General features: G+C 36.2%; 1 protein-coding gene across 14 annotated transcripts in view; it reads left to right on the forward strand.

Annotated features, from left to right (window-relative positions):
* The window catches only part of PKP4 (plakophilin 4), a 228,528-nt gene that overhangs the window by 140,811 nt on the left and 73,136 nt on the right, over positions 1-14,581 (forward strand). For 13 of the 14 annotated variants that reach the window (XM_074336670.2, XM_074336698.2, XM_074336705.2 and 10 more), the window contains one exon: positions 10,560-10,594. The exons of the other annotated variant lie outside the window; for it this stretch is intronic. In XM_074336670.2, coding sequence (XP_074192771.1) covers positions 10,560-10,594 — 35 coding nt within the window. The remainder of the gene's footprint in view (positions 1-10,559; positions 10,595-14,581) is intronic. 14 annotated transcript variants of the gene reach the window in all.

Raw genomic sequence — 14,581 nt, forward strand, 5'->3', positions numbered from 1 at the left:
ATGTTTAATTGAAAATTTAGACTTATGATATCTTAAAACTTCTTTTAAGTAAATTCTTACATAGGCTTTCCAAAACATTTTAAATTCTAAGTAATGTACAAAATGAAATTGTGAGCATCATAAAGCTATTTATAATGGCAAATTTTTAGGGTTTTGGATGCCAGCCAGTACATCTCTTACTATAAATCTCTACAGCTTAGTTCTGTGCTCAGGCTCTTGTAGAGTAAGTAGAAAAACAGGACCCTTGCCCTCCTCCTTACCAGTGCCAGGTTTATTTTAAAATACAAGATTTAAATTGTTTTGTACATTTTTAAAAGTATATTTGTGTTGCTCTATATTTTTTAAGTTGAATGAAAATGTTCTTACTGTTTCATCACCTTTGGAGGGTTTGGCAGAATAGAAATGAGGGAAACAATAGCATTTTTTAGACCATGGACACAAATAATATTCGCAGTAGGCCATCTATTCCGGGCTGACCTTTTGCCTAAATAGCATCCTGAGTTATGGCAGAATATTTAGGAAAGAGAGAGTCTGATGTTGTGTTTTGCCCTTTTGCTATTTTCATCTCAGTTGCTTTCACTCTTTCAAATGTCAACTGAGATGTTAGAAAACTCTTCCATTCTGATTTCTACTTTTACTGGTTGGAAAACCTGTTGTGGGATGGGCTTCTCCAAACAGAAGGCGTGCTTCCTGTATAATTTATGGGGATTCCAGAGGGAACTGTTTGTCTCATTTTTGTCTAGTACTGCATCCTTTTTGATCTTCCCCTTCCCATATGGTCTTCTGGATCTTTTATTCATAGATTCAAAGCACTAACACAAAATGCTTTTGTCAAAGACTATTTAACATCTTTAAAATGTGTTCACCTCCAGTACCTATGAAAGTTACTTGAAAGGGTTGTTGTGGTATTTCCTGTTCCTTTAATGTTTTTGCTGTGCATCAAATACATAATTTTCTCTTTAGGAGACTGCTTGTGATATTATTTATTTATATCTTACCTTTTCCTGGAATTCATTTTAGACAGCTGTTATAAGGGTCCCAAAATATGGTAGAGTAGCATGAGGGAAAAGTGATGAAGAATAGAGAAAACAAGGGTGAGAACAAAGAGCAGGTTATGAGTCCACAAATGTTCAGCACAGTGGCTGGATAGATATTGAACTCTACACTTGCAGCTGATGGAAACCAAGACTGCACTTTTGTACCAAACTTTGGTGTACCTCTTGCTTATGATCTTGTAAAGACTAAAATTATAAAAGCGCATTTTGAGGGCATGGCCAGTTTTTTCAGTTAAGTGTCATTGAGAGGGAATATATGGGTCAAACTGTAAGCCTTTGACCTTTCCTGTGTCCATGCAGTATTAGGCCCGCCTTCCTGCAGCCATCTTGTTTCCTCCTCCTCTTGGTCACAAAGGTGGTTGGGTTTAGAGTGTGGCACAAATCCATTAACACTAGTAGAAGGGAACTGAAGGCTTATGTTTTGTTGCTGGTAGGTCAGGCGCAGCGGCATCCTACATGAAGGACATCTTTTTTAATTCAAGTATCTTTTCTTTCCTCTAGGTTCACTATCACCCTCAGATCATATAAGTAGTTATGAAAAGAAATCCTTTATGCTGTCCATTTGTTGTGCTTTACTTAGTTCAAATTTCAGAGCAATTTAAAACCGTAACACATAAAAATAATAAACTCCCGTTATGAGCATATTGTCATGGTTTCACTTTTCCTGACTGCTGAGATCAAGTGGTTCTCTGTTAGAAATAAGGAAATCAATTTCCATCCAATATACAATTGTCCAGGGTCTGATTCCATGATAAAGAGAATCCAGAGAGGATCCTCATTCCTGAAAACTCGTGAATTAGAAGGAAGAGCTTTTGTTTTTGTTGAGATTGATTGTGAATGGAAAATACGTAAATTTGGAAGAAGCTCTCAAAAATGCAGTTAAATACCAAGATGGATTTCTTTCTGAGTGTTGCTAAGATATCCTTATTGTGTGTAGACTAGTGATTTTTAAAAGTAGGATCATCAGAGCCCCTTAGGGATGATAATGTGGGAAGAGACAGATGTTTGCCTTCCAACTCCCCTTCTCTGCTTCAGCCAGACAAAACCGTTCAACCTTGTTATCTGTTCCTCATATTGACCTTCCTGTCTTTGACTTTCCTGAATAGGCTAGTTGAAGAAAGAAGAACTTTCCACATCTGTCTTGGAAAGAATAATCGTGATATATTGTTTAATTTTGTCTAACTGCTCTAGTTGTTCTGATGCTCAGAGATTAAGTCTCTTTTTAATGTAAAGGATTTATTTCCTAGTCAATTCTTATCTAATTAAAAGTGAGAAATGAAGTCCCTTTTTCCCAAACAGGGAAAACAAAACTAGTTATAACCTAACAGTTGGTTACATACCTATTGGTTGGTGGTATAGATTCTTGCAACATCAGAAGATGGTTTATAACGTTAGAGAGCCCTCAATTCCATCTCAGTCTTCTAGACCCCACTTCTCACTGTGCTGATTGTGAGTATAAAGTAAGCTGAAGGACGTTCTTGTTGAGGATCAAGGTGAGGAGATATTTAACCTGCTTACATGATGAATGCTTGTAAGACCTGGGACTTCCATGGGCATTATTTTTAAAAAGCATTCTCAAGCATAAACTCAAGAGCACCCAAGAAAGAGCACAGAATGAGCTTTATGTAGCTAAGAATCACGAGAAACTAATGGAATATTTTATAAATGCATTAAGAGAAACTGAGTGAAGTTCTAAATGTACTAATTAAAAGGGAAGACAAAACAATACAGAATAGAAATGACTTAAAGTATGTTATGTTATCTCCACATCAGATTGAAGATTTGATGTAATTATAATTAATGAAGATATAGAAATGTAAGTGTTCAGTAGAAGGGATTGCTCACATGAGAGAGTTCTGTTTAAAATTTTATCCTGTAACACTCCAAGTAGAAACTGAAACGTGAGAATCATTAGTTCTTTTGCCAGGTTCCTGGGAGAGAAAATCCTAGGTGCAAAATAAGATATATGGAGGGACCTGGGAATTTTGCAACCCACATCAAAATTTCCTAATGTAGTTCATCACAAAGCACTTTGTAATTTCTAGAGGATAGCAAGGTGTTACATAATTACAGTGTGAATTCATTTCCAAAAAAAAAAAAAAAAATGAAAACCAAACAAACCTTCCCTTTTTCTTCTTAAACTGAGAAATGGGCCTTGGAATCAATTAAAAAGCAGAGTTACAGATATTAGAGCAATGGATTACAAAGGTAATTATAATAAACCAATAGAGAATTGCCAGAAGTTTTCAGAATGCATTTAGAATCCAGAAAATCTACACATTTGCTAATGAAATAATTTCAATTTGTAGAATAATTAAAACCTCCCAGTAACAAATGAAAAAATTGAAAGGTAAATATATATATCTCCAATAGGGTATGTTACCATGAAAAGTCTGAATTTTTAACAAATTCTTGGACTGGGGGCTCATATCCATCAACTTGCTCAGCCTTAGCACCTGTCTCATCCCCAGTAGTAGCTTTTCCAGAACTGATAGATACCTTTACTGTGAAGCTCCATGAGTTTTTCCAGTTCAAATTTGGGCTTCTTCAGCATTTTGACTTTTCTAACAAAGATATCATAGAGCAGATAAATAGGTTAGCAAGGCTTTTCTATATATTTTCCAATGCTATCTGGAATTAATTTATTGAAAGAATTCATTTCTTTCACATTGTTTGTCTACAGCTCTTGGGTCATGATTTTCCATCTTCTTCTTCCAGATTTTGCAGACCTCTTGATGCTGAGCATAAGAGGTCTTCCAAATCTGGTTGTTAAGTTTTTCACTAAAACCAAGACAGAATAGACGAAGCAAATAAGCACCAGTAATCTTGACATCAACATGAGTTTCAATCATGGTCTGCCATTTTTTTGACCATGGAGCACATTTTGTCATGGGTAAGGTCCGTGCCATGGAAATTTGTCAGGAGGTTTTTGCTCTTCACATCCTCTGTAGCTAGCTTGAATTTTCTAAATGCAGCTTCATCATTCTGACATCAGCTACACTCACTTCCAAACACGACCCTTTGAGACCATCATTTGCAATTTTGGTTCCTTGATTTATGACTAGTGTTTACCCGGTATTTCTTACATTGCACATAGCTGGTGCTTATACATCATACCGATCTTGCTTAGAAAATGGGTCAACAACTTTCTTCTTGGCTCTCTTTTGGCCACCTTTTGTAAGACGTTTGTTCTTGCTGACCTCTATGGTGCTGCTCATTGAGCCAAAAGGGTTGAAAGATAATTTTTGAAATGAGCAAACCACAAGTTGAAAATAAGACACTAACGAATTTGTAGAGAAAGAGAGAAATGCAGTTTGGAATTTATTTGAGCTGCTAAGATTGCACCTATAAACGTATGATAGTTCTTGAATTCAAGAGTTAACACATGCAGAAGAAATACAGAACTTTTGTGTGGAACTCAGAATTTACAGTCAGCTCAAAATAGTAAAACTAATAAGAACTCAAGGAAAAGGTCAGGCCAGCATTGTACAAATGCATTTATAAAAATTTTATGGTAGGATTAACTAACGTATGATCAGTTAGTATTCATTTATTAATTATCTGTGTTCAGTAAGGGAAGAACACCCAAGAATCACTTTTAAAATATTGTGAAAGAATATGTAACAGAGAAATAAGTAGATCATATAATGCTACGGAATTGGGGTAGTTTAAACAACCATTTGACACAATTGTCTGTCATAATACAAAGGAGGGAAATGTCAGGTTTACTTGTACATGTAGAGTATTAAGTTGGTAATCTCCCAAACAGGCTGATTTCCCAGCCCTTTACAATTTTTGAGCTGTGGGAGTTGAGCTACATACCTTTCTTGCTAGAGTCTTCATGTTCAAATTCCTACCTGGGTAGTACCATTACCAATTTGCCTTCTATTAATAGGTGAGTAAAAAGAGAGCTAGCTCTTGTGTTAAAAATATTTCATATTTTTCGTTGTTATAGACATATGAATGCTTATTCGGTCAGTACACGGCTGGTTCCATCAGTCTTCTCTTAGAAGATTCCAGCTTTAAGATTAACTTTTCAAAAGTCTCTTGACACATTCTCGCCTTTGAGGGGCATGTGAACCAGTGGGGAAGTCACATCCGTCCTGTAATAAGTAATTACAAGACAATTGTAAGCTCCCAGAAGGCAAGGACTTCACCTCTTTTCACTATTCTAACCTAGCCATTAACTATATCTGGCACTCAACAAATATTTGTTGAATGAATACATATAATATGTACAATAAACATCTCTTCTAAGATATAGAAAGAGCCAAAAAGGGGTGGGAATATGACTCCTTTGTAGAATGATCGAAACCGTTTCTAAAATTACATAGGATTAGCCTTAAAAAAGAACAATCCAAGGAGTTAAGATCAGCTGTCATTTATTTATCATCCTATTCAATGCTGGGTGGATGCAGATAGAATTAAGACCCAATCTTGGGCGAAGGCCATAGTTAGGTAGTGGGAACAGACAGGTAAACACGTACTGCAATTTGCAACCATAGGAAAAGTCCAAAAATCGAGGTGGATTATTGGGCACATTCTTGACATAAAGGAGGAAGTGATCAACTTTCATTGAGCTGATTCTTGAAAGATGATTGGTGGTCACCAGGGAGAATGTGTAGAGATAATGTAGTCTGGATAGTGGGACATGCCATCCTCTTTCACGAATAAAAATTTCTAGAATAATTCATCCCAGTGATTCCTCTCCACTAGTTCTAGGTGAAATTTAATTTGTTATTGGCTGTGCTTAATTTTTTTAACCTATTAATGAAGGTCCTATATATATGTGTGTGTGTATATATAAAATTTCTTAAAACATTGAATTTTTAAAAAATAAAACAAAGCAGTGAATTTTACAGTTGGACCATGTTCTAATCTCAGGTTAAGACCTGGTTCTGTGTTCAGCAGGGTAATTCTTGAATTCTGTCTCAATTTAGTGTGTCTTGTAGGAGAGTGTTTACGTAGCCTGCACAGAGTTGTGATAGAAAGAGCCCCATCTAGACCTAGGAGAAGGCAAGGAATATGACATGGGAAAGTCACCGTGTGGCTTCTTCATCAAATTCTCCACTGCCTGCTTCCCTGTGGTTTACCTGTTGGTGTCCACTAAAGCAGGCTCTTACATCAGACACACTAGCTAGAATCAGGAAGAAATTGGGTATAGACTTAATTAAGTAGACCATTTTTCAAAAATATTCCTGTTATTAAGTGATACAAAGTGAAGGAAGAGTGTTCAATAGCACAGGTATCTAACACATATATTGTTATGTGGTAACCTGCGTATGCCATTCTGGAATTTGTGTAATTCTGAAAGAGTTTCCAGACTCTGTTTCTGCACATTCTGTCCCCAAAATAGCATGGGAAGCGTGAAGCAGAATGGTATGTGAGAGAACTGCAAGTAATTAGAAGTGCTTAGAATGTAGGTTTGTGTGGGAAAGGGCAAACTGGAAGGAACCAGGTGGCGGAGAGCGTCCTGTACCGTACTGAGATGTTAGAAATTTATCCTCTGGATCTGTTGTGCGTTAGCATCAGGAGAACGGTGTCATATTGGAGGGCATGAAAAAAATCACTGTAGCAGCAGCATGGAAGAGAGCGTGAAAAGATGAGAAGTCAAAGCCAGGAAGACAAGTTAGGAGAGAGACTGAAAAAAGTATCCAGCTAAAGACGATGAGAGGATGAAGGCCTGAACTCTGTGGTAGTAGGGATGATTTCAAAAGATAAATGTTCTGAGTGACGGCCGTGTGCCAGATTCTGTCTTAGGTTCTCGAGGTATATGTGCAAACCATTCAGACTTCCCTGCCCTCATAAGGCTTACACACTAGTCAAGGTGGGGACAATAAAATGACTCCATGTTCCTCAATTTGAGTGATGAGGCAGTAATGATTACACAGGAGTTAGTTTGGGGGGAAAGAATTTCAGTGTGTTGAGTATGAACTGTGTTATACCTAGTATGCACTTGGAAATACAGGTCTAGAGTTAGGTAGTGAGGTGTTGGCTTTCTTCAGAGGGCCTGTTTATATTTGTTATCAGTCATAATACTTAGTTTTATAACATCGCTCAGGACTTTTGGTTGCAAGTAGAATTCTGTCTGGCTTGTGTAAGCAGAAAAGAAACTTACTGAAAGTTTTTGAGTGTCAACTTATGGAATCTCTAGGAAGGCCAGAGAGCCAGGTTCTGAATAGGTGTATCCAGGAACAGTGCCCACCACCACTGTGGGGTCCATCTCAGATGCCACCCCCTCACGAGTCTGCTCGTAGACCCCTGGGTCGTTGGCTGCAGAGGGGTCTGAGCAGGTGAGTTTTCTGACTCCTGGGAAAACACCAAAATAAGGAGTCTTTCAAAGATATTGCACAGCCATCAATATCCAACAAAAATGTTTTTTACCTTCAATTTATGTCTGAATAAAAACAACATTAATCTCATAAGTGTGTAGAATTTTATCGTGCTTTACTATTAATACACATTTGCATGTAAGGTGATGAAGGCATGGTTTCTTCCTTAAAACAAAAGTAATATTGTTCACATTAAAATGAATTGCCTTGATCTACTAATTTGCTAATGAACTTGCTTTTAATTGTTGTTCACTCACCAGAGAGTCCCAAACTTATGAATGGATTTCATTCGAGAAGGTTGTTGATAATTAAGTTATGGGAAAATATGAATGCATCTCCCCACTGAAACAAAGTTGTTATGGATGATTCAGTTCTTATATTTTAAAATGTGTTTCACATTCCAGTGGAAGCTCTGAGAACACAAACTACTTGGCATCTTCAGTTGAGAAGTGAAAGGAATGGATGGAGTCATTTGTGGGCAGAGTGCCTGTAGACACATTGTAGACATTCAGTAAAATTTGGGAAAGCGTTTCTAGGAATAGATGGTTAGAAGGAGAGAGGGAGGGAGGGAATGAGCCTGTTTCTAAAACGGAGCTGCCTCTAATTGTTACAATAAAAGCAGGTTACATTCAGTGACCTAACATTTCAAAATAGCACGTATTTATTGTCCAATCCCTGAATTCCAGAGTAGTGAATAATTGAGAATCACTTAAAGTGAATGATTCAAAAGGAAATAGATTGTTCTGAATAGCATAATAACCAGTTACAACAGAACTTTTAGGGTTGGTGTGAAGGTAATTGGGCTGAATATATAATCATCAAAATATACCGTGGAACTTTTTGCTTAGTTTTAATCCTAATATTAATTTATTTTCCTAATGATTTGTATCTTTTACCTAAAATAGAGTAGGGAAAAATAATAGGAACTGAAGCATTCCATTGCCTTCACCTAGGAATGAATGCCTTATTGTATTTTGATGACCAAAGATGTCTTTTCAGCAGAGAAATAGTTTGCCTGTTTGTTACATGATGAGGCTACTGGAATTTCCTAGCTAGAGTGGAGGAGAATAAGTTGACCTACTTTAGAAAAGTAATAACTGATAATTTATATATACTTGATCTTTCAAGACAAAGAAGAACTCGTTATTACCTTTTACAATTTGTGTTGTAATAACAATATATTTTAAGCACCTGCTATGTGTCAGGCAAAATGCTAGGCACTTGACATAAAGAGATGAGCAAAACAGACACAACCCTTGCCTAGTTTGAGCAATTACATAAATTAGAGTCCATGGTTTATAATTTCGAGAATAAAGAATCATGTAAAGGTATTTCATTAAAGTTTATGTAAGTTTCAAACTAAGAAGATAGTAGACTTTCATGATATTCCCAAGAAACTTGATGTATTAAACATTTCTGGATGGCAGTTTGGTTTATCATTTATTTTAATATTGACAAAAATATTTTGATAGGAACACAGTTGGATAAATAATATCAACCTCAGTGCTTAAGAAACTAATTTAGATGATAGAAGTGAATTAAAAAACAAGATGCAAGAGAAGTTGAAATTCAGTGTAGGGAACCACGTTTAGAGTCATCAGACTGTGATAAACTACCCTCAGGAGCAAGACAAATGTGCCCTTACTGATATTTGACCAAATTTTCATCCTTTTCCATCCCATCAGCCCATTGTGAAATCAGTCAGGAGTGCGTTAGATAAAGGGACATCAGTGAAGTGCTAAAGATTAGCATTAACTGATTGACTCCATTCTTGGAAGCGTGCCCTCCTGCCTGCAGCTAATTCAAGGTCCTGGAAAGTGAACCGCTGTGCCTCTGATGAAGAAAAAGGCAAACCACACGCAAAATTGAAATTCAGGGAGTTCTTAGTGAATCTAGAGTTTTTAACCAGCAAGCGTTTCATTAACCACTAAATGACGGGAAACATCAAGGGGTTAACAAAAGCTTGAAATCTTAGAACAATAGCACCAAAAGGATTGTCCCTTTGTTTCTTCCAAGTCCTTTATTTTGCAATGTTTCCTTAAACCTAACGTCACATACCTTTTCCTTAAATTTAATAAACATTCCAAAAATACTTCAATATACATTTTATTCTGATTTAAAAAAAAACAAACACACAAATGTTTAAAAAGAAAAAAAATCTTTTTAATTGTACCCCCACAGAAATAACTGCTTAGTACTTTGGTTTTTATTTTTCTAGACTTCTTTGTAGACATACTGTATGTGTGTATGTGTTTAATGCAAAAATGGAATCACAACCTGTTCTACCGTATAGCACTGACTGGAATCAGACCATCCTGGGTTTGAATCCCAACTCTTCCAGTACTGACGTGAGACTTTGTCCAATTTCTTTATCTGTATAATAATGTACCTATTTATAAGGTTGAGCAGAATAATGTAAAGGAGATAATATATGTGGAGTACTTAATCAAGCATTTAGTAAATACTTAATAATCCAGTCTCTTGTTCCTACCACACTATCCCCTTTGCACCATACTTTTCTGTTGATTTTTTTTTGGGGGGTGGGAGGGGTTTCAGGAAGGCACAGATATGTTTTTATGTACACAGATATGTTTTTAAATGGTACTCTCTATAAACCAAGAAAAATGTGTAGCTGAAATTTTCTCCTGGCTTATAAAACCTTATAGTTTTGACACAAAGTTTCATGATACGATTTAAATTGTATAAGGTAACAGTCAATCAAACTGACCCCGTTAACTAGTGTCTATTGTAGGTAGGGCTCCTTTGGAAAATTAGTAAAATGAATGAAATTCTTAACAGACTTCAGTTCTTTTTAATGTATATGTTGTTTTAATGTATATGCAATTTGCATATTATCACAAAAAGCAACATAGTACATCGTATAAGTACCATCAATATCATAAATAGTTGTGCTGTTTTGTCTTATCCTAGGAGAATCTTATGTCACTTTATAATTTGTCTTAATTTCCAAGTAGAAATACAGTTTTGTCCCAAATTAATGTGGAAGGTTAAATAATTAACTTAGAAGAGCAATTGTAAATTTTGTTTGAGGTTTTTATACTTTATATAATTAAATGTGAAAATTAAATGTATATGTGCAAAACAGGTCCACAGTTAAATTTTATGACAAGGAAGTAAATGTTCCTTTTTTTTTTCCCTTCTTTTTCTCTAGCTCAACTGAAAAGTCATTTCCTTGGAGATCAACAGGTATGAGTTTTTATTATATAAAGAAATCTTTCTTATGTTTTACACACACACACGCAAAGCAGGGTTCGTAGCCTGCTTTCTGAATTTACTACCTCTTGAGGAAATGAGCCAAGCAAAGCCTTTAATCGTGACAATATTGAGCTATTTTGCTTTGAAGTAGTAGTTCTTGATATGCTTAATTTTTTTAAAATAGTATAGTAGATTTGTATATATCAACCATAAAGAAGGTTAAAGCATTGGACATCAACATTTTTAATATCAACTCAATACCTAAAAACTTTCTTTTCTTTCATAAGGAAACCCAGGGGATGCCCTCACAGAGGTTATTGTATAATCATTTATATAAATCAAGGTCTTTCCTTTCACACTGTTTCCTATACTCAGAAGATTTCCCTGAAAGGTTCTCTGTTTTTATGTATCCAGATGTAGAATATCTGGTAGCTTCTAATATAGTCTGGAAACTTCTTTATCTTTTCTTCTTATCCTAAATTCACCTCATATAAAGGGTAAAATGCATTAAGGCGAGTATCTGCCACTTTCACAGATATCTGATGTCTTCATACTCAGACTTCACTCATCAAATGTTTATGGAGCAGCCGCATCATAGACCCAGCCCTGTAAATGATGCTGGGCAGACACACACACGCCCTCCTCACTTCCCATGGAGCTTTCAATGCAAAGGACGATGCCAACAACGTGTAAATGCGAGAATACACCTTGATAACTAAATATGTTGGCAGTTTTTAAATGGGGCTTCAATTGAGTAAAACTCAGATCACCAAATGCCTTGTATCTGAGTTTACCTGAATCTGGTACCAGAGTCTTGTATTATTTATAGTGCATGCAAGGCACTCTGCTGTTTTCTAAAGAAGCTATTCCCAAGCACTGTGGTGTTTACTTAAGTCATAGATGAGTCTGAGACCTGTGGAAAGCTCCTTACCAGTGACACGTATAAACTGCAGTTTAATACAAGGAAAGGCATGCCATTAAATAATATGTGGTTAACTGCCAAATAAGTCTTAGGTGGGAAATTGTTATAAATATACAACCTGCTTCTGAGCTAGCTTTGCAGGGAAGGTAGACCTGGAGCCTAGGGCTTGACAGGTAGCAAGGCTGTGGAGAGAACGTTGTCACTGGGCTGCAGAACAGACAACTGAAATGTCACAGGGGAACATTTAAAACTGGTTTGGGGAGATGGGGAGATGTACAAAGGCTACAGCCACATTGGGTCAAATTACAGAGATCTGCAAATATCAGGGACTTTGAACTCTTCCTTCACGCGTTAGGGAGCCACTGAAAGTCCTTTGAGCAAAAAGCCACCCGATTTCAACATTCCTCAGAGGAAATATCAGGGCTGTGAACTGTTAGAAAGTGATTTGAAATTTTTACTTGAAAGAAAAATACTAAGCACATAGCAGTGCGTTTGGTACTTGGCTATGGCAAAAATTTACCATTTGGTATAATATTCTTCTTTAAGTTCATCTTTAGTACTGCATCTTTAATTTATTCCAGAAATATTTCTTGAGAGCCTTTAACAGTTGTCTAGCAAATGATTGTCAGTGTTTAAGACAAATTCCTTGTCCTCTTAAGTGCTTCACATCCAGTAGAGGCATATAACTCTAATACACTTAAAATTTGGAGGGAAATCCTGCAAAGGAAAACTTGTAAGTGTGTATGCACCGTATTTTACCCATATCTCCATTTTTGGACATTCAGATTGTTTCTAATTTTTCATTCTCATAACATTGTGGTAAATATCCCTGTTTAAAATTATATCTGCACCTTTCATTTACCATAAGCCAGTTAGATTTTTAAGAAGAAAATTATTTAAAATATATTAACATTTTTAAAGCTCATGAAATGTGCAGCCAGGTTGCTTTCCTGAAAAGATTGTGTTAGTTTCCCTCCTCCTTTAAAGTACATGAGGTTGATCCTCTCATATTCCGTCATTAGAGTCCTCATTTCTATTTCTAACTGTCTACAAAATATTGAAATATCTTCTATGTCACCCCTTTCTATTGAAGGGTTAGTGTATGATAGGTGAGAGTTCTTTGTAGCCCAAGGATAATAGCTGTATCCTTAAGGACCCTGTTGGGAAAACTGAACCCGTGGCAGGTAGTTCAATATAAGGGATTTGATACAAGAAGTTCGAGTTAAGAAAGTGTGATTTAAGGGGTTTGAGAGAAATAGACAGCGTGATGAAGCACCAAGAGATTAATCCTACGGGCAGCTACTACCATTTCTAGGCTTGCAGGGACAAAAGGCTAGGTGTTTTTGTCACCAAACTGGCCAGTGGTGGGAGGTGGAGCAGGGGCAGTTGTCCAGCATTAGCTGGAACCACCAAGGCAATACAGCCATTTCAGAAATGCTGCCTAAGGTGGAGCTGGAGAAACAGCCTGGCTTCTCTGTGGTTCTCCTAACTGACACCATCGCTTCCTGGATGAACTGAGCGGGAGTAGGCAATTGTAGATTTTTAACTACCAAAAGCTAGTGAGGCACAGTGTATAACTGTGTTGATTTACATAGAGAGAGAATGGTCTTAGATTATAAAGCCACATGATAGGGAATGAAATAATCTGGGCACTTGGCATCCTTTGTACCTCCCCTCTCTAATACATTTACCCAGCTTCAGTCATTTGACCACCACCTTCATGAATTACTAATACATTAAATATAGATAGATAAAATATATTATATATATGTGTGTATGTGTGTGTATATATATATATCATATGAAAAATAGCTCTGCAAATACTTTAGTGTTAAGAAAATACAGCTCCAGTAATTCATGTGTCCTCACCACAGCTACATTCATAATTCACACCTAATAACTGCTTCACTCCTTACTTTTGTCAGAGCATACTCTTGCCTAAACTTGTATTGAAACATGGGAGGTATTACATTCACTTACCCGATTTCCTTTTGTGGGGAGGGGGTGTGTATTAACCTTCAAACACTGCAATCATAACTGATCCTTATAATACTTTCTATTTTTTAACTATTACTGGTTACTTGTTACTATTGTTATTACTTATTATTGTTATTTGTGTGTTTTTATAGATTTGACTACTTTTCAGTCATATTTAGGACATTTAAGTTTTAATCCTGTCAATAAGCTATAATGATAAGGATAGAAAATTGAAATTTGTTTGAATAAAACAGTAAAATCTGATTCATTTCATATTTCTTTTTCTAAGTAGTTACATATGTCCTTTAGAAGTTCGCTTGTAAGTAAATAATGGGATAAAATGACAGTTTTGCTGCCACTTTTATTGTAAAGTTTACAATTTTATTGTAACTGTTGTCTTCTCATTACCACTTTGCATGCAGAGGTACTGAATGTAATATGAAAATCATCTCATTTTTCGAATTTGGCAGTCCTACCCAGAATGAGGCGGGGTGACTTAAATGTGAAAAAAAAAAAAAAAAGCAAAACTATTTTTAAAAGGTCTTCAGTCTACTTTGTCTTTGGCTGGGTCTTGACAAAAGGAACATCTTTATTCAATTTTCTTGTTTTCCTAGATAAGAAAGAATTACACAAAAGAATTTAGAATTGAAGGTCTATTATTGTTCCTCATTTTTCTTTTAATATTTTGTCCATTTACTTGCAAACAATTTCTCTACCTTTTTAATTACAAATTTGACTTGAAAAGCATAGCACTTTAAAAGGTTTCCAGCAATAAGGTGAAATGTTAGCAGGGTGGTGGTTTGATCACTGCCTAGGAAAGCTCCCTGCCTACTCAGGTGTTTTCAGGGTGTTGTATTCTGTTGAAATGCCAGAAACTGAGACCAGCTGCTAAATTTTGTTTTTAAATAGCTAACTTCCTGCAGAGTCATTTTCTGTAGAAGAGCTCAGATGCCCTAGGCAGAAAAGATTTTCATTTCTTTCTGATTCTGTTCAGGAGGGATCAGCTTGCTTGTTTTTTTCTGGTTGGTTGGTTGGTTGGTTGGTTGGTTGGTTGGTTGGTTGGTTGGTTGGCTGGCTGG

Source organism: Rhinolophus sinicus, chromosome 17, assembly GCF_057876585.1.
Source record: "Rhinolophus sinicus isolate RSI-liver-muscle chromosome 17, RSI-T2T, whole genome shotgun sequence".
Lineage (NCBI taxonomy): Eukaryota > Metazoa > Chordata > Mammalia > Chiroptera > Rhinolophidae > Rhinolophus > Rhinolophus sinicus.